This window comes from Helicoverpa armigera, chromosome 2 (genome assembly GCF_030705265.1).
Source record: "Helicoverpa armigera isolate CAAS_96S chromosome 2, ASM3070526v1, whole genome shotgun sequence".
Classification (NCBI taxonomy): domain Eukaryota; kingdom Metazoa; phylum Arthropoda; class Insecta; order Lepidoptera; family Noctuidae; genus Helicoverpa; species Helicoverpa armigera.
Genome location: NC_087121.1, coordinates 10,743,733 through 10,771,220, shown reverse-complemented (window position 1 = coordinate 10,771,220; position 27,488 = coordinate 10,743,733). Strand labels below are relative to the sequence as shown.

The following is a 27,488-nucleotide window of genomic DNA, read 5'->3' as shown; positions in this document are numbered from 1 at the left end:
ATAACACATGTTTTATTTTGTTATAATTTGTTTTGTCATAAAATGTTTACTAACATTACTAAACATTTTCTAACATGAAAATTTATTTGTGATTAAATGTTTGCTAACAAATGTTTACTAACGTTATTAAACATTTTCTAACGGCAATGTGGGAGCACCATTACACGCTGTGTTTTGAATGGTGTATTCAACTTTTGGTTGAATAAATTACTTGGACAAAGTTTTTAGACGGACTAAATGAAGGTCAGTTTTAACATCGAGATGGCAAGCTTTGTAATACTCTGTAATAGTAATTATGTAAGACCTCTCAAATTAAGCTTTGGTGTATTACATATTATTATTTTTTTAAATGTAAATTAATACAATCCAGTATTTTGATAGCCTTACAATTACTGTCACTTCCTCGTTTTTGTTTCGTTGTCCCTACTATGTTGGAGTCACCTCCCAGTCTATCAGGATACAGCTGAGTAGTTTTACATGAAGTGACTTTCTATCTGCCCTCTTCAACTCAGTTTCCCGGACAACCCTATGCCTCTTGATAAGACCAGTTGTCAGACTTTCTGGCTTCTAACTACCTGTAACGATTGCCAAAGATGTTCAATTGACAACCAGGCCCCACGAATTAAAGTTGCATCGTAAACATGGAGGCATTCGTTTAAATGATTACTTCTTCAAATATAATTAACAGATTAGGTTTAAACTCAACAAACAAACAACCACACCTTTTCTATAATATGTATAATATTAGTTAGCATATAAATGACGTACACATTTGCTCAGGGATATATTTGCGAAGCCGGTGAGTACTAACAAATTGAATTACAACCGTATTTAAGTTCGCCACGTTTCCGTGTGTCTGTTTGCAGTTTACTAGGAGCTAAGAAATGTTAGAATATGTAGTTTTAGAAATAACTTTAGTTATGTTGTTAAGAATAAGAATAAAGTAAGAATTAGTTTCCGTAAAAAGGCTATATTCAAACTTTAGCCTATACTAAGCTCGAATACTGTAAACAGGGGCTCGAGTTTGATTTCTGGATCGGCCCGAAATCGCCTTGTGGGTTTTGGGCAGTTCAAAAACACAAAGCTGCTCGGATTCAGGTAGTTGATGACTAATGCACCCCTGGGTCTTTTCTTCTCCGGTCGCGTCTATGAGACTGAAGAATAGAGAGTGCATGTGTGTCTGGGAAAATGCTTGTTCACTTGTATCAAATCCTGCGCAGCTGAGTGATTTCTTTAAATAAATTCTGCAATTTCAGTAGCAATATTAAACAGGAAAATTCTTAGTTTTACTTGTCTTAGTCGTATCAACAGAATTTTGTTTACCGTTTGTCGGAGTAACTAAATTGTTTTAACTTCAAAGATAAACAAGAACTTTAAACATTAGCTTAAAGTTTTCGTTAACTAAACGATTCTGATGCTGTTGCTTTTATATCAAAAATACGTTTAATTGATATTGCTGTTAGAGGTATCTAAGGGTATTGTAGTTTTTATGACTTACCTTACTATTTTTTTGAGGAAAATCTTCCGATACCAGGGTTAAAAATACACTCACTAAGAAGGTAATAAGATTAGGTTTTCTATTGGTAACAGGATTTTCAAATCGATACAGCAGTTATTTTTATAACAGTAGAGATTGATCAGTTTGCAAAAAAATACTACTAGATTACGAGTACTAACGTAAACAAAAGAAACTATTATGTTAATACCTTAGATAGCAGGCCTACTTTCAAGCCAAACACTATAAGGGTAAGGTCCCATGATAACGATCGTCGTTTGTTCGCGATATCACCACCGTTTAAAATGGTAAGCAGGCCTGTTAGTGACATAATGTGTCTATGGTGTTATACGTCTTGTTGGGATTTTGAGATGATTAAGTATGTGTCCTAGTAGGCTTAGTTACTTTCTTGTAGTATAAACGACTAGCCGTTTTTTTCCTGTACCTGGATAAAATATAGCTTATGTTACTTCGGAATACTGTAACTTTCCAACAGTTAAATATTTTTTCAATCTGTTTTATACATAAAATACTATAATCACTTATGTTTTATAATAATTTACAAAACATCACGTGTTTCAATATCTCTGTTATATTTTTATTTAAAAACATAAATATAACATAACATCTGCATGTCCACTTTGATTGACATAAATGTAAGCGCAATGCAGCTATCACACAAAAACTACAAAAACTTTGTTGCAAAAATCCTATGATAATGATAATCGTGATTTTTGAGACTAGAAAAAATATTTTGTTTTTTAGTCTAACGAGGTTTTTTGGTCACAGTATTTTAATCTAGGAATATTTTACTTATAAAATGATTTTATAAGATATGCCACTTCTAAACTTTCGTACTCATAGACTATGTCACAGAGATTCATTTAAAGCCTGTTGCGTTGGGTTTATTTAGTACACTTAAAAAAAAAACAGCAGATTATTTAAACAATCATACTAATTGTTATATTATACTTTTCAATAATATAAAAGTACAGTAGTATACCTATTTAAAGAAGGCTTTAGTTGTAAGCAATAATTAATTTACTTACCTACATTGTACCGGTACCATTTTAAATCGTTACCAGTAATCGAATGGCTGAAAATCTTATCAATCTAACCAAAGTGGTACCGAGCCGCTCAGATAATTCAATTGAGGAGATCAGACAGGCAGTCGATCCATGTAAAATACTGGTACTCAGATGATACCTACATCGTCTGGCTAATATTTTTCTCAAGCACGTTACTTTAATATAACAGTTAGGATATAACACTGGCTTTTTCGCAATTTCAAGTAAATTAAATGTAGTTAATGTTAAAGGTTTGATAATTCAAACATCTTTGGCAGTCGTCACGGGTAGGTATTCAAAATCCAGAAAGTCTGACAACTAGTCTTACTTAGAGGTAATCGGTTGCCCAGGTAACTGGGTTGAGGAGCTCAGATAGGCAGTCGCTCCTTGTAAAGCAGTGGTACTCAGTTGCATCGAATAGACTGGTAGCCGATCCCAACATATGTAGTTGGGTTTGCTAGGCAGATGATGATGATGATGTTAAAGATATGATCCATACCAAGCGCAGCTTTACTTTATACATTACTGAATCCAAGGCAACTGTTCACGGACCAGCTTATTCAAACCCTCCAGGCAAAAGTATGATGCATAAATTAAAAAGCTGAATAAAAAACCTCGGCTTGAACTCTCCCGACTTTCCCAGTGTTTGCATTATAAAAATAAGCGAAACCTATTGTTTTTATCTGAATAAAAATCTTATCTCTCCCATTGTACTTTTTAATTAATTATTATCTCAAGATTTCTTGCTTCTAGCTGTGATTAATTTGTTAATTTATTTGTCGCTTACGGTAATCAGGGAAAGACAAATAGAAGGATAAATCCTCTCTTTTCTTTTTGGACATTTCCCAAATTCAAATCTATGAAGTGATTTATCTTATAAACCTTTAAACTTAGGCTATTTCCGTTTTTTCAAGGTCATCAGACCTAATAATAAGTACCTATCTATATAGTTAAGCAAAGTAAGGTTAATCTTCCATATAATTCCACTTTATAAATGCCCCTCTATCTATACATTATTTTATATTATACTTTCTCTCTGAAAAGAACTGAAACTAGCTTCAGTCTTAATAGCTTCAGTATACAGAAATATTTTATATAACATCTTGTGATGCCCGTATCCGAACGTTCACAATGGGTCCGTGCAGAGCCCTCTATGACAGCCGTCCGAAAACAAAGAATAATGGTGTACAAAACGCCAAGAACTACAGGGCATTACGCTTTAATTCATTAATTTTACAACTGAAACAACAATTGAAACTCAACTCTATATTTACGTAAATAAGGTTTATTTTTCAGTGAGGGTATACTAACTAACTTTGCGCAACCTAACTTCAATGTTCCTAAAGGGGTTGTCATAGAAACTGTAAAGTTCTGCGCGCGCATCACCTACACACGTACGCTCACCCACACATAGACAAGTTTCCCCTAATGTTGGAAAGAGATAGCACTATGGTACAGTTGCGAACAAAAGTGTTGAAATTAAACGAATTGTGTGGTGTTGCTTTAATTGGGTTAGGTAAGGTTAGAAGAGAAAACTAAATTAAATGGAAATGAGCGTCATTATGGAAGCAGAGGCGAAAATTCTAATAGTGTGCTTTTATGGTTAAGAACTGGTTTTATTTTGTTTAAGCAAATTCTACATTGTAACCGATACCTTTCATAATAATATTGTATGATTTGTGTTTGATATAAAAGTACGTACCTATTACCAACTTTTGACTGTTTATTTATCTTTGAATAGCAATTAATTAATGTCCTTATAATTTATACGTTCAATTTATTATTTGAACTCGTAAATGTGTTCTTATACAATTATTTATTTACCTGTAAATAACATCACTTATATATATTATAATATCGTTATTAATGTTACGTAGTTAACTAATTTCCATACAGTTTTCCTAGAAAACATTGTCAATACAATGTTTTTACAACTACAAAAAAACATTTTAAGAAAAAAACACTATTCGTACTACACAAAAACTAATATCACAAACAATAAATATCACAATAGATGTTTACCGCTCCATTTACAGTAGCATTAAATTACGATATTATAAATTCCGTCCGAGACCTTTGTGTGTGCGACTGTACGCTAGTCGTCCCTCACTCACACAGACACAGTGTATACTAACTATGTGTGCGTGTTTTACACCACAGATTCTGCGCGATGGACCCTAGTATTCTTGCAGCCATGGACAAAGAAGCACTCAAAAAGCAGATTGAAAACATGAAGTACCAAGCGTCAATGGAACGCTGGCCGCTTTCAAAAAGCATTGCTGCGTGAGTAATTCTTTATTTAAAAATTTAAAAATATTAGTATTGTGAGTGGCCATGATGTGTAGTGCAAGGGAGCGGGAGTCGCCCTGTGTGTGTGCAAGGGATAATAGTGCTTTTATCAACGACTCAAAGGTACAAAATTGCGTGGAGGGCGTGCAGCGATTAAGGGATTATGTATGCTGTTTTTTTTATTTAATCGATGTGATTAGATTCCTTGTGTCGTTCTATATTTTTTTCGTACTATTTTTATGTTATTATTTTTGTACCAATTGGTCTATGTTCGCACAAAATTGTCGCTACACCAATGATCCATTTGCTTCAATTAAAACGTGTCATATTCGTCCTATTTTAGTTAATTTCTGTAGTGAGCAATTTCTGTGTGTTTCGTCATAATTATTCTGGGCTGGGTTCAACGTTTGAACTCCAGAAATTCCACTTGGATAGCATTAATCGATATTTTTTCTACTTACATACGCATATAGTTTCGTGACTAGGAAATCCCATGAACGTGCCTACTGTCATTTTTTTCACGTACTCTGTCTGACACTAAACACAACGCCAAATCGATATGAAGTGTGCTACCAAAAAATTATGACTAACAGTGTAACGCGAGTGCTATTTTACGCCTTGTGTTGATTGTAATTTGGTACATTTTTGATTGGCTGCGTGCCCCCTAACACAACTGTCAATGGGTTTCCTTGACAGGTGAAATGACGTCAGTTGAGGAAGCTTTTGTTATTAATGCTTTTATGTGTTAATTATATTAACAGTCCTCCGGGTCTCGTGTTCTTATCTTTGAAGTATGACAGACGTACCAAAATTGTATGATATATTTCAGTATTTGCTTCAGTTGTGTTTAGTTACCTAATTTCGTCTTGTAGATATTTGAGTGTTTATTGCTATCACCTCAAGATTCTTCATCTTTTACTACACTTACTTATTTTTTGCCAATAGTCATTTCAGTTAGAGCCAAAAATCTAAATGTCTGTTAACTTGTAAGTTACTTTAAAATGAATATCCTTTAAATCCTGACTGCTCATGAAGGAAAATGTATCTAATAAAAAATACAAAACCCTTAGTCAATTAACAACCTTTGTTGTTTGTGGTTATGGGTATTTTGCTGTTTATATCCTGTAGAAATTGTATCATATTTGCTTTCTACTGATTCATCTAGTTTATTCCCAACTACATAATTATGTGCTGGACTCCTTAATAATCATCGTCCTACTGCTGGTCTGCAGTCTCTTCTCTCATACAGAGAATGTATCATCATGTTTGTTAAAATCCAGGTTTCCTCAGAAAGGTTATCATTGGTACCTGCCTGATCGAAATTTAACTCATACTAGATGTGATAATATTTCAATATTTAAATCTCTTCTAAGCTTATCTAGAGCATTTTGTTCACACCTCATTATCTCTAACAGTTATAATCTTCTCATTATTCTATCATGATATCCTCCTAGACTTTACCATCTAAGGATACACCTGCAATATATTCCAGCAGTTTGATATGCTTGATATGACTTGTGCAAATAATTTTTTTCCTGTCATTTTTTATCATGAAGTGTCATAGTCCATCTCTGTGTGAGAGGAGACCTATGCCCAGCAGTAGTACGAAAAGCCTGATGATGATGACCTTCAAGTCAGCAATTAACTTTTTTTCATCGCAAACAGATTTACCATGTTTTGCCGTATTATCATCTATGTAAAGTATAATTGTTTTGACCTATTTCAATGGTATTGTGACATTAATATTGAGGATGTGGGCATAAATTAATTGGTTTACCTACATACAATAATATTTCATAACTACCAGTTTCCTTATTGTGATGGATTTCTTAGCTACCGAAATTACTAATGTTTTCAATACAGTAATAACAACTCGTGTATACATATTTGATGGGATCCATTTTTTTCATATCATAAAGTTTTTTATTTTATTTTACTAGATTCTATCGAATCACTTATATCCTCTAACAGATCATGCAGTTTTTTCATCTTTGATTTGACATCATCTCCATATTCATAAGGCTAAATCAAGTTACTCAACTGATCTTCAAAATCATACATTTTGTTATTTCACTCATCATTGTTAGCTAGTCTATTTTCTACTTTCAGTTTCCAAACATCCATATTTATGATCCTACCTAGTTTCAATTCTAACTAAAGCTTAGTCGTAACAAAACAGTGTGAACTATGAGTTTATAGTATCATCATTATGAGTTTTTATGATTGCTGCTAATTATGTAGCATCTGTGTTTCTTAGAACAATAATGTGACGTGCTTATGTATCATTTATCGTAGCTTCGTATCTATTTTTAGTCATAAAAGATCCATTCATTTTAATTATAGTTCACATGATGGAAATAATATTAGAGTGATATACTTAATAGGCACTGTTGTTTTGTAACATAGAAATGAAACGTGGTAGTTACATTCTGAATCTTTAATAGATCATTTCAGATTCCGTCGTAGGCCTTATGATGATATTGCAAAAGCTTTCCATCAGAGTTTGATTGCTCTCAGTTTTATTTCATTTTTTAAGTAAATCTGTGTTCTAATAGTGCCTATTTTTCATGGCCTTAATATTCCCAAGACAAAGTCGTATAAAACTGCATTCTGTAACGGTACCTAATTTAATTCCATCTTCAAATCTCTTTACTTTGACGCTATCAAAAGATCAGCATCTATTATTATCTAAAAATCACACAGCATCATCCCACAGATAGAAATATCCCACACCTTTCCAATAAATCAAAAATAATCTTAGATCTAAAGTAGATTTTTTTCTCTCATTCAAGCTTCCGTTATTTGAATTATTTTTATGAAACCGTGGTAACGAACGGCCGTGCGAATCGACGGTTACCACACTCGAATCAGATTGACTAGTACAAACATACGGTCCTGCCCACGCGCATAAGTGATACCAGGCTTTCTTGGGTTACCTCAAATTCAGGGAAATTATTAAGTAGTGGTAATTTGTAAATGTCACTTGATGAAATAGTCCTCAAAATATAGGTGTGACAATATTTTTTATTATCTTTTATCCAATCTTTCTAGTCTATTTTATTACTCCTTTTGTTAGCTGAATGTATTTTCTGACTGCTTTTTTACTTTTCTATAATATTAGCGTCATGTCCTCGTAAAGTTTTGTTCGATATCTGTATCGTATTCGATGATGTATCTTAACGGTAGCCCGCACCAATAAATACATTTGTTTACGTGCAATAACACTCTTCTTCTTCTAAGATTTTAACGAATCTGATGGCTTTATTCAAATCAATCAAGTTTTATCTAACATTATCTATTTAATTTTATGAGAAAGGCTAAGACTATTTTGCGCAATACAACGTACCTTTGTTACCCTGATATTAAAAAGGGTAATATATTAGAGCTGGGCGCTACACGATTGAACAGATACTAAAGTTCAGTGAATCGTAAGCCATTAGCTTAATATTAGTTACAACAGGCTTTGTAGATATATCTACTTGTTTAGATTTAGCAAGATATCTTACCTTACCTTTGTTATTAAACCAGGTATTATTATTATTAACAACACCATCTTTATCTCTACCTAGCTGTTTCTCGTGGCTTTCTCCACTTCCGAATTTCACCCAAATCCGGAATATGAGATATGATATCTTTCAGATACACTGCAAGAATTTTCCTACTTCAAAATATTGCCATACCATTTTTGTTATCAGAACTATTTGTAATTCATTTACCAAAAATTCTCCATCGGCAATCTTTCCTTGACTTCCATCCGTAAAAAAAACAACTCAAATCATCTATGGTAATCTCCCTAAGTTTTACATTGAGAATTTCTAAGATCTGGCAACACAGGTCCAATCAAAACAACTGTCAATATACGATTGAGTGCGCTTACGATTGCGCATAAGGAGTCAATCTATAAATGAATGTTCTGTTTAATCGAAATCTTGAAAACCAGTCATTATATGTATAAAAGCAATTTTTCATCATCATCATCAGACTTTTTTATATCCCAAATAAGGGTACAAGTCCTTTCTTACACAAAGATGAATGGGTTTATTTCCTCATTACTTGAAAACTATTTTTTTAGTGGGTAATTGGTACCTATAGCTATCATGCTCAATGATAGTTAAAAATGTAATAACATGAAAGGTTGATAAATATAATAACATGCGTGATATCAGAGCATATTGTCTGCCTACCCATAATGTTTTTGGGGTCATATACTTAACATTAAAAAATGGGTTACCTCTAACAGTAGATGTGCACGATGGCTGAAACTATAATAAACCGTATAGCTTCTTGGCATTAGCTTTTTGTTTCCTATAAAATATTTCCACGTAGTACTAAAAACAAAACAAAATCGAATTTCAAGCTGATTTATTTGACTATAACATCAATCCAAATCTTCACCAGTACTCAATCACTACAGATTCAAAAATAGATCTGAAAACTAGCTTCTTCCCACTGTTTCACCCACGCTTCGAAAACACCTAGTTCTACGAAAATTTGATTTAAGTACCTGAAAAAAGGTTGGATTATATAAGTCTTCTGTTTTAAAGAGAAAATATATTTGATTAATTTCGTAAAAAGGTCTGAGACCCAGTAAAGAATTGGTCAAAATAATGCGATGCACAAAAGGAAAAAAAATATTGGCTCAATCAACATTTAATCTGGATTGCTTCTACCCACCCAAATATAACTTAAGTCTATAAAATCAAAACATTGAAGACACACTAAACAAATAAAAACCTTTCAACATTATAAGTGTTACTATAAATTATAATGACCAACACATTAAAACGAATTCTCATAGAATCTTGAAAACTAAACAATAGGACTTCAACCGAAACGATTTCTCACGGTGATAGAAACGGATTACCATAAAAGCATTAATTTTATACCGTAACTGTACTAGCTACAATTTACTTTAAACGTAAGCATTTAATTGTAATATGTATATCAAAATTCTTCTTCATAAGTGAGTTGGTTGATCTTTCTCCCAAAACTAATGACTGGTAGCTCATACAGAAGTATAAGATAGGCAAAATTAGGAAATGAGAAATAGTTTAGATCAAAAGCAAAAAGGAAATAGACACAAGAAAGATGATAGAGTGACTTGCAGATAAAAAACGGAGGAACTATAATTATCTCGCCAAACATTCGCTTAATTAATTTTACTTGAAGTATCCAAAATTAAATAACAGACTCTCAAAATAAAAGAAGCTCTTAATTATTTCAAAACATGAGTTTCAAACAAAGTCCTTGTATATGTCGAGGTCGCTGAACATGTGTTGATAATGACGTCACAAACACACACATACATACAATACACGTACGAGTGGAATAAGTCGAAGCATAAGTAATTCAGTAAACAGGATACTCTGATACATTTATTTTACAACTGGTTGAGTTTTCAGTGACATGGATTATAAGGTACCTACAGAAGTAATTTTTGATGTTATAACAACACATTTGAATGATAAAGGTATTGTAGCAATCACAAAGCAAGGAATCTTAAGTACCAAACTTCTTCCACACCCTGACCGTACAACTACCCATTATTTACCCTTGAACGAAACCAATACAAAAGCTCATAGATTTCCGATCGCATGGGAATATTTCACATTATTTATACTTCCATAATAAGCCTCTCTCCCCATCGGTTATATTTCATCTGCTACTGATTTATGATCTGCGTTATTCACAAAGTTCCAAGTAAAAGGGTTTCGCAATTTTCTTAGAGCCTTTTTTTCCCATACTTACTTTGTGTTCTTGGGGCCTTTTGGACCCGTAAAAGTTCTTACTGCTCACTTACATGGCGTGCGTAGTTTCGTGTTAAGGCGTGTCGTAAAAGGTATCGAATGCTTAACGTAAAACTTTACGGTAGAGGGAATGAACTGGACAAACGGGTCAGTAGAAACCCTTTCAGCTGGCTACTCATTAGCAGCGAAGTGGATAATCTATTCCCTTTCCCCATACTTTTTATGTTTATACCTACTTACCAACATAAGTATATAGTTTGGTAGGTAATGCGTAGTGTTCTTTTAACATCCTCATTCGATTAACTAGCTTCAATAAGATTAATCTCTGATAAAGTAACTTTCTTTTACAGCCAAATACGGCTAAATAACCTTTCGTTCACAGTTCAGCTTTACAAAGAATATCCTCCTCAACATTTTTTCCTTCAGCAAATCTAATTTTCGCCGCAAGATTAACTCCACACCTTTTGTTCCTTTCCTTAACTATCAAGAAATATAATCTTACCTTCGTGAAAGGCAAACACAATTATCTCATTAGAACCCTACATGATTTCTTACCCCAGAATAGTATGACACTTAACCTAATTATTTTTGTCTTAAATTACATTTCGTTGACATTTCTGCAAGCCAGCATTTCTTCCTTGTTTAATAATACATTTTTACTTGGGCGTGATAGGACTCGAAATGATGGGAAATTTTTCGCTTTCTTTGGCTTGAATATTAAAGCAGAAAATGTTTTGTTAGTCATTTTGTCGTCGACTATAATATGTGAAGGTTTTTCTTCTGATAAAGAGTGGCTTGTGTCATGTGATTTAGTTCACAACAGCACTTAGTTGGCTTCCGTATTATCTGCTTTCACAATGCTTGCTAGTGCTTCTGTCGTGCGTTAATCTCACTTTATTGCAAGTTCTGTTTTTAAAAACATCATGTTCATACATAAACATTTAGAAGAAGAAGCAGTTTGTATAAGGTTGTTTGCACCGCGTTTATACCGAATGGTTACACACTATATAATCTGGTGTATCTATATATCCTAGGTGTATTTATCATTTTTCTTCGATTTTCATTTTATCACTGGTTTATGAAAATCGTTGCATAAAATATTCCAAGAATTTGTCTTGCTATCGTGCAATTTGATTAAGCGAGTTTCGAATTTCCCAGATGTTAACACGTTGAAACTTCAGTCCGTAGGTTAAATGCTAATTTTAGCCATCTTTGGTACATAATGTTCTTTAATGGTTGTTTGCCTGAATTTGATGGTGATGATAATGATGACAATCGTGTTTTCGCTCATTTTGATAAGTATGATGGTTCTGGAAGTATTACTAGAATAGACCGTGATATCAATCTTCTTCTTTATAACTAAATATACTTCTTCGAGTCTGTATCCATTAAAATCTTAGTTTTGGTATTATTTAAATAAGAATCGGATATTTTCCTTCTTTGTATTACGTAGAATTTGTGTTCATAAGAAACTCGACAAAAACTGTATATAGGAAATAACAATGAATAGTTATGTTAAGCTGACATTTGGCTGGCGTCAGTTATAATATTAATTTTATTTGAATTTGTACCTACTTGGCAAAAAAATTGGTAAAACTGGTTCTGCATTATACCGCGCTCCTTTCTGCATTGGTGAACTGTTTTGTCTGTTAATAATCTCCATTTTTCGTATATTTAAAAACAAAAGACTACCAAGACCATTTAACCATATCTCTACAATTCAGTATTCTTAATTCACCACGTACCAACTTATATTACACACTTGGTACTCATAAACGTACATAAAAAAAACTTCGACGTACTGAAAACGTTCCTCTTAAAATTTTACGAGCGGCATCAGGTGGTTTTTCATTTTCCTCGCTTGTACTATAAAAAGGACAAATGTTTTGGAAAAAGCAGATACTTGTACACGTGCTGCGAAAATGAGCCATCAATATTTGTTTATGGGTTTACTGCTATTTCGGACTTAATACAAAAGCATGACGTGTGCTATCTTCTATACTGTACTTTATACTTTCTACTATACTTTGGTTAGCTGTCTAATTGTGTAAATTAGATTTATTTATTAGAAATATAAATTAATTTACGGTATCACCTGAATAATATTAGCGGTAAACCGCTGCTTTATTGTACAGAAAACCTCTAAATATAGAGGAATTGAATGTATGAGAATGAAATAAAATATAATAACCATTAAAAGAATTATATTACTGCATTAAAGTTCACTGTCTACGCAAATGTAAAATCTGCGAGTATGAAAGAGAAATATGCGAAGAAACAAACAGTCATAATGACATGAGAGATAAAATCTCACAAAGACTGTAAAACAACTCATAGACGTCCTTCAGCAAACATGGGTCTTCTTTATACAGCTACAAATGTATGTACAACATAATGACATACATACATACACAGTTATATGAAACAACTGACCCAAAATTCCACTGTCCTTCAGAGCGAGGTTTTACTCACATTTATTACAAGCATGTTCCTAAAATAATTTCGTTTGTGAAGATATTATTATAACGTATTTGGTAAAAGGACGAAAAATAGATAGGTCCAAGAATGTTGCCTTGAGGAATAACTTGCGAAAAATAGGTTTTTTGGTAATAAAGTTGTCAATCTTCACATGTTTTTTTTACGTCTCAAGGTCACTTCAAAAGAGCTTCTAAACCGGGTTTAATATGCCGATACTTTACATTTTATACAGAAGAATAGGTATAGAAAGGAAATCAAAAGCCTTCGTGACATACTTAACGAAATACTCGTGCATAAAAAAAAATATTTTCCTTGTGACGGAGGTTTCTCTACCGTTAATGCCTTTGACTATTATAATATTACGTACGCCTAATAACACAAAAAGGTTTTGAACGAGACAAATAATAAATGTACAAAAACTCACAACAATTTATCATAATTATTCACTGTAAGGATTTATTTAAATAGCACAGCATAATAAATTACTTAAGCATAACAATTGGACTTAAGATGCCCAAATATGCAAAATTACATAACAAGTTTTTTTCTTCTCTTCATCCTAAATCCGAATCCAAGAATCCCGATAAGTACTATAAAAATCTTTCACATCCAAAAAAAGACCAAGTGCCAAACATCAAAAGAATCTAAATTTACAATGCGTATCAACACAATACGCCTCGAACAGACTCCGGAACGCTAAAACCGCCACTTATCCACGTTCCCTTGGAATAAGAACGTCATCAACATATTGCCATTTTACTCAGAATAACTGACCTAAAAACCGAGTCACGGTGCTACTGTCAGAGGGTGGATTTGGCCACCCTATAGGGCAGCCCATGAACAGTGAACAGGCCTAATTTTTGAAAAAGCTTGTGTAACGAACTATAAAGGTCTTAATTCGATGCGTTTTTATGCATCGGTGAGCAAATACAGAAGTATATGTGAAAATAACTCAAGTGGAAATATTTGTTCAATTTATATGATAATCGTTTTTAATTAAGTTCAGTCTTTTTCGAAATTACAATCAATTCAATAATTTTTAGCTTGATTTTGAAATATTACTTAACCTATCTTTATATCATACATTCACATTTGCTAAATACTTACAGGGACATATCCATTTGTTTGTTCACCAGTTTTGCAGTTGTTCTCTAAACCAACATCAAAAACATCATACAAAAATTCACAGGTAGCATCAGCAAATGACCGAGAAATACCGGCAGTAAACTCTGAAAAGAATTTCTCAAACGAGAAATTTTCATAACAAGTCCACCGTTTTCTGATGATCAATAACCCGTGTCTAAGAGGTGATTATATCATTCTAAATACATAAACACATTGGTGTACTCAAAACGGCTGACCCAAAAACGGAGTGGTCTCATTTTGTAAATGTGACAGGGGAGGATTTTCACCCTCCTTCGATATAGCTGTTTCGCTCGGAAAGAAAAGCTGGCCATATTTGAGATTTGGCTCGAATTCTCTTCATATCATTTTTTTATGTTCCATGTTTTGTAGAAGTAGTACTTTTTTATAATTAACTTCTGTTGGCTTCTGTTTCTGTAATATAATTAGAGCTTACTTTTCTAGGTTTATGAGAGTTTTCAAGTAGTTAATTCACAATTAGTTAAAAAAAAAACAAGGGGCATCGATTCTATTACCTATAATTGAGTACTGTAGTTTGATTTCTATGTATGCTTTCGTATATAGCATGTATTGAAAAATGTTATTTGATGAATTTAGAAAACTCTGTTTTTGTTTAGGGTAACCAATTTTGGTTATAAGTCTTAAAAGCTTAGGTGTAACGCAACCCTTGTGCATTGGCTCGTAAACGCGCCTTTTAAGCAGAAGAGGGATTACTTTGTTGGTAAAGATAAAAGTATGGAAATATCCCTTTAGGGGCTTGTGGTTTTTAGATGACTAGCTTTTCCTGCGGTTTTCTTACTTGAGAGAAGCATTTTATGCACTATAATATCGAGAACATAGTGACAGGTTTTGTAAACAACATGGACTATAGAAGATGCCTGTTTACAATTTTCAAGTTAGTGTACTTAAACGAGACTTATCTTTAGCAACATGCTTTAAAAATCCACAGCCTTTTCTACAACCAATTCTCACTCACTCAAATACTCAAAACTAACTCCAAACAACGAAACAACTCACAGAACTAAACAACAATATAAACATTTTATTCCCTGTCAAACTGAAGCAAAAGTAAATAAAATCGTATCTATAAAACAATCCTGAATTTCAACGTAACACTAATTTGCGGGGAGGTCTCAAAGACCCCTGTCTCGTCAGCGAGGGTATCACTTGAACCGTAATTGGTCCTATCTCAAGTTTTTCAACGTCACTCTAAATGTGAGTGGCTTTTTTCTCTTAAGACACAGATTATTTTTGACATTGAAGTTGGGGTCTGTTGCATTGATATATTTTTATGTGTCTATTATAATGATCGTTTTTGAAAATGTTTAACTTATAATTTGGAATGAAAGGGAGACGTGCTTTTTCCGTCTTCATTCATTAGATCCTCCACATATCATTTACATTTACCTATACTAAATTCATAATTAATAACTGATATAGTTCATTAATGTCAAAAAATCCCCAAAAACGACCGGTTTTGCTAAAGAATGGTTGATTCTCGACTTTTATTCAACAAAAGTATGTCAAGAATATACCGTCCGCAAATATTTTTTTTTTCTTGTTAACGGTACACGTTAGTACTAATTCGGGAAACTCATAAACCTCCCCATCTCCCCTAGTCAGTTGGGCTGTCAGTAGGGCTGTCAGTTAAAACAGATTTGGAGTCGTATTTTTGATGACCCATTTCAGTTAATTATAAGTCTGAAATGTTACTCAGGTTTATATTATGTTGTCGCTTTTAAGTGTTAATATTAGAGATCGTTGCTTTGGATATTTTAAAGGCTTTATTAGAGCATATGTTAATTTAAATTGATTTTGAGTTTGTGTTCTATTTTGCTTGTTTATGCAATATTCAGATTTATAATCCCTTCTTTCTTGTTACGGAAAGTCGTTTTTTTATTTTATACCAGCTTTTAGACTTGGAAGTATTCTTAATTTTGCTTTTAGAGTACCTATATCTTTCCTTCCTGCTATCTTTTCTATAAGTCCTCGTTTCTGGAACTTCAAAAGATTACCTTTACTATGTGAAGGTATCTCTTCTTCTCTTTGTAAAGCGGTCTTTGACTCTCTTACTACATATTACACGGCACAATTACTGAAACAATCTTAAATGAAGATTTCCACAAAAACCTGAACTCCTCAAAATATCTTCAACCAAAAAACAACAGCTACTCCGGAAATATTTCCCAGCTTGTTATTTTTCCTCGTCTGTCATCCCTCACTGTCTCCCCTACAATACGTGACTTCATTGGAGAATTACGCAAATTAACCCGACGCGAACATAAAATAAAAAATAACGTTACTGAACAAAATGTGCTTCGTGTTCCGCTAAATTAAATTATCAGATGAGAAGCGGGTTTATGACGGCTAACTGAAAATAGTAGAGTGATGCGCATTGATTTTTAAAGGTTATTTTTTTACTTTTGTTCATGTTCGAGGCCGTTTTTCAAGATTTTGCAAACACGAATAAATAGATGAATGTTTTTGATGATGGAGTATTTTCAGCTGTGTTGCTTAAACCCAAAGTCTTAGCAAGAATAGAAGTAGGCTCGGGATACAATGGTTACTTTCTCGCTCTTGCTAATAAATTAGAATATCAGTATACTTATTAAAATATTGTTAACCGACTTCCAAAAAAGGAGGTTTCGGAGGAAAAGGAATTCGATTGCTTTTTGTTTGTTCTTTACGCTTATACACTGCTTCATCTTCCCCACGCTCAATCCATCTGCAGCTTAAAGCTAGACCATTGTTTGCAAACATACCAACACTTTTCAACCATTCGTGTCAATGCACCTCGGTATAGTATTGATCGTACCTCTTCAATAAGGGTACGTGATAAACCATACTCATAAAGTATACGTAGTTACCGGCAGTTCATGTAATAGTGCTGATAACGACTCGATATCGATAACATTTTATTTGTACTCGATCAGTTTGGAGTGTCGATATTGTCGCTGTGAGAGGTAGACGGTGAGAAAAGTTTTCAGGTTTATTTTATAGAGACATGTTGAGGGATTCGGTTTTTATTATTGAAGCATTTTCTGGGGTTCATTTATTGGTAAAACCATAATTAAATGAAGCGCAAATAAACGTAAAAACGTAAACTTATCAGGTAAAACTTAAATGTTCTTTAATCTAAACAAAAGTCGCTGAAATAACGTATCAAGTTGCGTTATCTGTTAAAAATTTAACCTGTAAAGTAAATGCTGTTAAAGGGTTGAATACCATAAAAATATTTTTTGTTTGTTTTTCGATAATCTTAAACCTATCGATATCCAAACTATCGACATTTCCATTCTCAACAGTAATTATTCAAGTCAAGCTCTAAAGCGTGGCAGTTAAGTTATAGTCTAACTACACACAGTACCGACTGCCTTCAATGTTACTCCACAATCCAATTAGCAGACTGGCATTCTGACCTAATACTGTCAGACTTTTTCAGGCTTCCGACTACCGGTAGCAACAGTTAATTTTATTAGCGTATTATAATAATTAGTCGTTTGTGTGTCAATTTTTGTGAAGAAATTGGTAATTAAGTGGGTACAAAATTATGCTCTGAAAGTGTGTTTAATTTGGTGGTCGGGGGTTTGCGGAATTGAAGAATTATCAGAGATCTGATATCCATAGGAATTTTTGAAGAGTACATCGATATTATTTAATTAATGTTAGTGCAATATACTTCATGTTTCTAAATCTTGCTGTGTCAACAGAACTACTTTTCTTACTAGGATAAAAAGTATAGTATATGTGTCATTCTGACGTGTAAGCTACAATAGGTACAGTTATATTTCATCAAAACTTCTTTTGCATTCATGTGTTTATAATATTAGTAGGATTATGGAAATGAATAAATTAGATAATGTAGTAGGTATTGTTTGTTAGGCTATGTGTTGATATTTAACTGACCTGAATTTTTAAATAGTTATTGATTTTTACTATAATAATATTAATGCTTTTATCAGAGAGTAGCACATCAATGATTTATATAGGGATCCAGATTATCTGATAAATAGCTCTGTATCATGAATATTTATATTCTAATATCGGCACAATGGATTTTAATATCCGGTATTATTGTGCGTTGTAATTGATTTTGTATATGGTATTATTAAACTCATATAAAAAATCTGGTATCACATATGAACTGTTATTATGTTGAAATCAACAATAAAAACCAGTCTTGCCTCAATCAATGGCCTTTTCCATCTATAAGAGATGATATAAGCTGCATCCTTCCCCAGGGATCCTATCCCTATTCTTATCCTTAAGTCTTACATAGGGAAAAGCATAATTGTAAAAATGCTAGGCTGATGAAGATGGCATTATATTGAGATCATAGGTATTTTTATATACTCTTATGTTATTTAAACGAGCGTCTCATCTTTATTTATTTTCTCTATGTTAACTTTTCTTTCCAATGAAACAATACGTAGGTCCCTAAAAACTTTCTGATTTATAGTGGGATCAGTATAATAGGTTTTTTAATAAAGGTATTACCAGGATTTACTTCTCCCTATTGCCCAGTCCGAAGTTCAGTTAAACAAGTACAGAATAATAAGTATTTTACGGCACTCTAAGCTTCTATTCGGTCCCAAATCTCCAGAGAATTTAACCTGAAACGAAACCTCCCTAAAATATTGGATTAAACCAACAAAACATTAATGATAAATTACCTTGTAATAAATCTTCATTATAATTTTAAATCCGAGCCTTTTCCCAGCACGGGCTGTCTCATTTACATGTGTGTACACAATGACTGAAATTGCCCCTTTCATTATAATGATAGTAAAATGCGACAAAAATGGATAGGCATATGAATAAAAATCAAGGTTCACGACATTATGGCATATCAGTCAAGCAAAGAAATTCTCTTGACACTAGGTTAAACAAATTACGTACTTGCTAATTAATATCCGCGATTCTAAAAAATCCCTTGTCTTAGGCACTACTTACCTAATTCCCACACCATGATGATGCGTGAAAGTTCAACAGATAGAGTAAATTTATAATATTAGTAGTAGTAGTAATGCCGTTTATAATATCTATCACACACCTTCTACACTTCTACACACTGAGAAATTGAACTTAGCGGGATTAAGGTCATTCATAAAGAACAAGTCTAGTAGTAGCTGACGCATCGATTTCTGGTCAACAAAAAAAAACCCTTATCTACAGAAGCATAAATCCACTTTTTCCTATATAGACAGAACGCATACCTAAGCAGCTGATATTAAAATCATCTCGCAAGGTAACATGAAATATGCAATATTCAGGAACCCGATACCTTTCAATTTGAATCTACATAAAATATACATAATGATATTTTGGAAAAACAATAATTTTGGCGGACAGATCTTGTAATATCAATGTTTGGACCCGAGGGCTATCCTTGGGATGGGATGGTGAATAATTTATCATCCCCCCTCGGAGGGATGACACATATCTTTTTGTTTTTCTCTTTGACAATACGAAGGTTTTTGGTTTGAGAAAGTAGTTGATTTTAGTCGATTTTTTTGACAAACACTGTCTTCGAAACTTTTGTCAATTTCTAAGAACCATGAATAAATTATTTTCTGTCAATGAAGGCATGAAATCAAACCTTAACCCACTAAAATTGTAAATGCGAAAGTATCTCTGTCTGCCTATCGGACTTACACGCCAAAATTCAGAAAGTTGAGATATTGTTTAGCTACTGGTACTGGTAGTCTGAAAAAGGACATGGGCTACTTTTTTGCTTTCTACCCACTTTTGGAATAACGTTCTACCGGGACATCGTTTAAATCGCAGGGAACAGCTAATGTAGATATATTTGAAATGCTATTGAATACACAGAATTTGAATATAAATTATGTTGGCAAACCTGCACAATATAATGTCAGTTATCAAAACATGGCAATGTAAACAATACTATTCCGGTATTGTTTCGATACATACATGTATTGTAATAATTTATACCATTATCAGAGTACCTACACACTGCAGAATAAATAGTCGACCGATAGTTGACCCGATAATTGAACCATTTTAAAGAAAATCTAGAATCTAGAAGTTAAATACCGAATAAATACCTGATCCATCATAAGCCATCCTGGCATCAGAATGCCTGTCACATTTAGATACAGATTATCTTCAAGACCGCGAGGGTAGCTATTGGTAGCAACTAATGGTAGCTGGTAGCAATTAGGTAGCAACTCTCTTTGCGTATTTCGAGGGGATCAGTGAGGAGTGACAGCCATTCTGACGTAAACGATTTATGAGCCCTAACAAACTATAGGCCGATTTAATACATTTAAAGTAAATATAAAGTTTGGTATGTGCGGGTACTCTTAAACAAACACTAATGAACTACACACAACTAGCATCAAATAAAACACCAGCTCAATAAATTCCCGACCATCTGAAATTACACTGTGTGGCAAAAAAAGAGGCGCTCGTGTAAATTGCCAATTACGGTAGCAACAATATTCTGTCCAAATTAAAGTGGCACAAAGGTACCGTGCCGGTTTCCAGATAGAAAATCGAATTAATCTGTACAACAGATAAATGGATTAATCCAACCAATCATGGCTCATCCAATTTGTGAACCGATTAAAATTTTACACAATATTATGGTTTGAAGCACGGAGGAAGGAAAGATACGGGAGATGCCATGTGGCAGGTAGATCAGGCGCCTTCTTGTAGGTCAAGAAGCGTACGGTAGGCGTGATACTTTAGTAGAACTAAGGAGTCGTTCGGGTTCCTAGTCAAATCAAAACCAATCTGTCAAAGATTGTTCTTGATTGATTGGTGATTTAATTTTTAAAATAATGGGTTCCATAGAAGGCGTATAAGGACGGAGCTACTAACATAAGCCGTTGCTCGAACGCCCGTATTTTAGCGCGCTACTTTCTTAGGAAATTTTGCGGTCTGACATCTCCATAGTCATTTTGTTCTCCATGGTTTGAACAGATATTGATTTAAATTAAGTTGTTTCAGTTATAATAATGGATTAGCTTGATCGAAGTAACGGAAAAATTGGATGGATCGCATGGTTATTATTTAATCTGTTATGCGTTATTATATGTATTATGGATTATCGGATTTTTGGGTTATTAGTATTCTGTAGATAATTGGATTTTATACGATTTAAAATGGGTTGGCAAAACTAAATTGACTTTTACTTAACGTTTTAATTACCTTTTCTAAATGTGCGTTTTAAAATAAGTCAGTATAAAAACTTGATTTCAGTGCGGTGAAAATTCATAAAAATACAAATATTAACGTTCAATCATTAGAAGTTTTAGATGATCTTAAAATAATCATAAAATACAAGATAATTGTTTATTGCCGGGCGAGTAAACCCGGGTAATAAAACCAGTCTTCCATCATAGAAACAGAAGTATTTTTACGTTCATTAAAATATCGTTTTACGTCAATAAAGTGTCTATATGAAGTCGTTACGGGCGCATAAATTTATTAAATGCTGAATGAATGAATAAATCATCATTCCGTATTTTCAGCTCTTTATTTTGTTTATTCATCTTTACGTACTTTTTTTTCTGGTTATGTTCCGAGAAATAAGGTTTTTTCTTACCTTTCAGTGTAGGTACTTTGATAACAGATTACAGACTTAGGAACTAGACAGATTGCACCTCTATGTACTAAGAAAAAAACGGCCCTTGCGGTAAATCAATTATTAGTCCTTTTTTCGTAATTTATTCATGCACACTGTATGTGTATTTTATTATATTTTACATATTTACGTATTACCTATTTATAACCTAGAGTTGCAAAAACTACATATTATTATTTTGTTAAACTTAATCATCAACGTTAAAATTCGACTACAGAACATAATAATAGAAAAATATACATATTTAATGTCCATATTTGATTTCACATAAACTGCCCATAAAAATCTTAATATAAATCACCATAATTTTTGTTTGTTCTTGTTATTTTTTTAATTGGTGTGCATAATAAAGAATATATCTATCTATCATAACTGCAAACCAAACTCATACTTAAAGTTCTCCTCAACCACGCAACACACTGCTTAACTATAACTTTCATTTCATCTGCAGCAATAAAACAATAGTTATTTATAACTTCACATTCTTCAAGTTCCTGAAACGCACGGAGAACAAAATGACTAGAGGAGGTGGCATAACAGAAAATCGCCTAAGAATATGACGCGCCAAAATGCTGGGGACGAGGAACGTTACTGTTTTGCCCTAATACAGCTTCTTAGAACCAATAATTTTTTGTAATAAAAAAAATCTATAACAGATGTTTCAAAGCACCCGAAAGCCTATTTATATTTCACTCGTAACTGATCGTTTTGGTCATGTCCTACAAGAATTTGACCTACAAGAAGGCACCTGACCTACCTGCATTATGGCATCTCCTCTCCTCTTTCCTTACTCCGTGCCGAAACGTAATCGAAGAGAATCTCCATTGAAAACTTTGCAGACGGTATTCCTTTAATTAAAGTTCTACTATTAATTGATTTCGTTAAGAGTTTGTTCCATTACGGAACTAAAATTGAACTCAAGTGGCTTATAAGGGTGCAGATATAAAATGCTTTTATGCTCATTTGAATTCGAATAGCTTCTGATATTATTGGTATTTTAATTTTGTAAAAGGAAAGTAAAAGGAGCCTCATGCTCTTTTTACTCTTTTGTGTGAATACCTACTTTTTCAACTCAGCTCCACGGTGATAAAATCACTTATTCTACTGCGATTACCTTGACTAATCGTTTGAGTATGCTAAGATGACTATTTTAAGTTCCCGCTTTTTATATATTGAACTAATTTCGTGATAAAAGGTGATGGATGTAACGGGCAACTCTGTGAATTTCAGTGAGAAAGGATCCAGGCAGAGATAAGATGGATGAAATATAAGAAATAATTGCAAGCTTCAACCAGGGCAAAATAGCGTATGATAAAGATGTATGGCAAAATATTAAAGCGATCCCTTAAACGCAACAAAATTTTGATGCGATTCACAGGATCAGTGTCATAAAGTACCATCAGGGTTTATGTAAGACGATAAGGTCAACTGTTGTCATGTCATCCATGATTTATCACCATGACATGGATGTATCGAGTCCCTTCCCTATTTTACTGGTGTATATTATACTGTGTTAAGTTTTGTGATAGTAATGGCGAGATTCCACCAAAGTATACGCCTCGGTGCCAGTGGTCAGTTAGCATTTGTTAAGGAAGGTTGCAATTTCGTGGAAATTTTATAAATATTCACACCAAATTATTACCTACTGGTTTCTGCAGTGAATAGATCAAAATAAACATGTGTTTGAGTAACATTGAAGCACACCGATGAAATTTCACTGTAACAGAATTCAATACCTAAGAAAAACTATCGTTTATATCAGAAACCTAAAATATCTAAGTTCTTTATAAAAATATAACAGAATAATACGAGAAATTCACTCAAAGGAAACAAAGCTAAAACAGTATTAACATACGTAAAAGCAAACCCGCATGAATCGCCAAAAATAATGTTGCCAAAGAAAATGTTCGAAATTTTTCCCTCCATTTGTAATAATTCCCTTTTGTTACAGGATGCGGGAGTATGTGGAGGAGAATGAAAAGAATGATCCACTCATACACGCTCCCGACAAGAAAAATAACCCTTGGGCCGAAAAAGGGAAGTGCATCATTATGTAATCATACTTATAACATAAGTAAAAATATCACCAAAATTCTAAAATATTCAGTTTAAGAGTATGGCTCCGAGTCTGGTACACTCGACCGGCGATCAACATCAACAGATGGTAAAGAAAACTGCCAGACAATATAAAGATGTAGAATAACCACCAGACGTAGCAAACGTTGAACGTTACATTAATTTCATTATTATTTTGTTTACGTAGTTTTTGTTCCCAAACGAATCTAGTCCCTTATAATTCTAATGTAAAGAATGTACATTTAGACTGTGCGAGAAGCAAGGATGTACTTATGAATGTTTTTGTTAAAAAATAAAGTTTTAAAAATGGTTGTAAATACGTTAAATTTTGTATTTCTAGTAATAGAATGTTCGGACACGATAATATCGGTAGGGGTTAATGGGAAAAGTTAAATGAATGAGATAAACAAATTGTAATGTGGAAAGTAAGCTAATCATAATTGAACGTTGACAACCGAATATAATTTATTTGAAGTGAAACTTGACGAGTATTACCTTGAAAATTGTTTAGAATATTTTGTAAAGAACCCATGCAGTTCCATACGAATATAAGCAACTTCCTTTTTCATCTGTTTGTATGGATTTGGGATGGATTCTGTAAAACCGGAGAACCGATCGCCCGCGGCCGGTTCACAACAGACTTTGCCACAACTTTAGACGTTAAAATTAAAGTTAAATGTGAAGATTCTCCGAGCTCACGAATCTTCGTATTTAATAAAATATAATGTTAAACTATAGGGATAATCGCAAATCACAACTTAATACATATTCGCTGAATCACGGATTAGAGATGTTAAAATATTGGCAATAAAGGGAATGTAGGATGAATAAAGTTAAATGATTAAAAAAAGGTAGAGATGATGAAAAAAAAATGTAAATTTAAGAGTAATGCAACATAATCTTGTTTGAAACTTAATTGTTAAGCTGGTTAGGATACTTTTTTATAAACACGGTACATTCCACAGTGCCATTGATCTAGTTGCTTCTAGCTGTTAGCTATCTTCTACTCTCCTGTTCTCTTAAATATAATCGCTACTAAGCAAAATCTATCATTATTTTCCCGCTCTCTAACATCTATGATTTCATCCCCAACACCTATAAACATATTAAAACTAAGTATTTAAAATCAAACTATCAAAATAAAATTTAAAAAGATCTAGCACTCATTTAGCTTAGTATAATTCAAAATTAAAACCGACGGAATTCTACCTAAGTCATTGAAAGTTTACTTATAAAGCGATACGTAGTTTCCATGTAAAATTCTTCTAAATTCGTAATCTAAGATTTCTGCGACTGTCCCCCAAAATTGTTTGTTGAACAATTCCAATTGGAGACGGAACAATTTTGGCCGCATCCAGTCCGAGTAGCGCTACTTATCTTACATTCCAATTAAACGTATTGAATTAAATCCTAATTTTTTGATTAAAATAGAAAAATTTAAACTTACGCACTGTAGATAATTATAGATTAAAAAAATTAAATCTAACTTTAAACTTAAAAAAAAACTCTTTAAAAAATTTAAAAACTTCCTCTACCATATCTAGACACGGTGTATGGAAAATCATTCTGGCTGTGAAATGATTCTTGATTTATTTAGATGATTCGTCGCTAGATACACGTTCATCTTTACTCAAAGAAAAAAAGTTACACCTACTTTAAAATCATGCCGATTGTTTTTTCCAACTATCACAGCTTTTCTCTACTACATTGTGTACGGAACCTATGTCAATTCTTTATACGTACTTTTTTTTCTATATCTACATTATCATGGTACTCCATTTCTGCTCCTCATACTTCAGTTCTTACAAACATAAGTTCAACTATCCTTTAGGCATAAAAATAGTTATTAAAAAAAAAACTTAGAATCTTTAGTAAGTAAAGTAGAGTTAGTTAAGTAACATGAAAAATCAACAGTTGTTTGTTAATCAGTATAATAAAAAATGCAATTCAGAGATTTTAACCTTAGATTAATAATAAACTGTTTAAAATTAAATTTAGTGAATGATAAGGGAACTTATATAAAATGGTGGCAAATTCTGTTCGCGGTGTTTGATATGTTAGCGTCGGCGAATTTTCAAGGGAATACTCTTTTGATTATTTTATGTTTTTTTAATAATAATTTTATTTCCTTGTTATGCTGTGTTATTGAACCAAAGATTTTCACGGACCTCAGTCCTGAAGTTATTGACTTACCAACTTTCTGTCATAATAAAACTTAACACCGACGTATTAGTCGTTAAAACGTCTAAAATATTTCACTTGACTTACCTTCTTTTGATTTATTAATAATAAGAAGTAATAAACTGTAATTTTTAATGGATTTATCCGTTATTAACTAGGTAAGGGTGATATTGGAAATGATTTTTTTAGAATCAATAGCTCTAAGGTATCGTATGTTATTATTAATTATGTAATCAGTAATCACTGAAATAAATGAAAATCTGTAATCTGAAGTTTGATTTCGACTCTTAGTTATTTCCCTGAAGTATAGATACAATTAAATTAAATATTTTGTCAATAGCCTGCTCTTATTCAAATAAGAGGAAAGTATATAAAATGTCATTACCTTATAATTACAAATGTGAGATAAAAAAGGGTTCTTGGACTAAAATATCAGGCAGAACTAATTACCAGACAGAAGGAGAATTTTGGAAGTATACATTGTCATCGTAAGTATTAGCGACAATAATAGCCAACATCCAGGTGTTAGCTCGTGTAAGTATCCAACAAATATAGGTAAGTATCATATACGCATAAAATATGCCACAAAATTCTGCTCACATCCAAAACGTATTACGGCAAAAATTCGGTTGTCCTGCCCTAATCTTAATTTTATATTTCTTCATCAACCCAGCCAAATCGCTACTGAACATAGGCCTCCCCCATTGATCTCCACAATGACTGGTAACTGCTTATGTCTTGCAATTTTGGACTGGTTAAAGACAATAAAACTATAAAGTGTAAGTGGAGGAACTTATGTGGAAGACTGGCAGACAGAATCAATGAAAATCTTTCGAAATGTGCTTACTTTTTATTTCAATACATATTACAATTTCAATTCATAATTTTTGTTTGTTTTAGAATCATGTATTGTGATAGAGCAAATTTAAAAATTAAAAAAGTACAGCCTTAAAATAAACAAATCACTATGAATCTAAACAACATCGATTCAGAAATAATCTTGAAAAACAATACACAACCAATAAAGTCAAATTACAAATTAACTTCGTTGTTGTCCAACAAAAGCTTATTTGCGTTCTAAGTGAAAAATAAACTGAAATAAATATGTTTTTCCTCGGCAGCCGTCGACACGAAAACAATAAGCATTCGGGGGCAAACAATTCAATATTCTTAGGCATCGTTCACACCAAACGTATTGTCCGCCGCTGACTGTGAGCGCGCGTTACGCAGTTTATTGCTTTTCCATATATATTGAAATTGTCGTTCACACCGAACCGACTATACGCTGTTACGTCGTCTGTTGTAGCTGACTCTCAGTAGCCGATTATTTTACTACGCGACTATGCACGGCGGACGCGGATTGGCTACGCGGACGCAGTTGCCGAATAGCGCCGCTCCGC

The 27,488-nt window shown here is 33.1% G+C and overlaps 1 protein-coding gene across 1 annotated transcript in view; it reads left to right on the top strand.

Annotated features, from left to right (window-relative positions):
- Positions 1-26,354, top strand: part of Ggamma30a (G protein gamma subunit 30A) — a 29,947-nt gene extending 3,593 nt beyond the window's left edge. The window contains exons 2-3 of the mRNA XM_064039828.1: positions 4,723-4,845; positions 23,783-26,354. Of these exons, the coding sequence (XP_063895898.1) occupies positions 4,733-4,845; positions 23,783-23,888 (219 nt within the window). The 5' untranslated portion in view covers positions 4,723-4,732 and the 3' untranslated portion in view covers positions 23,889-26,354. The remainder of the gene's footprint in view (positions 1-4,722; positions 4,846-23,782) is intronic.
- Positions 26,355-27,488: the final 1,134 nt, after the last annotated feature.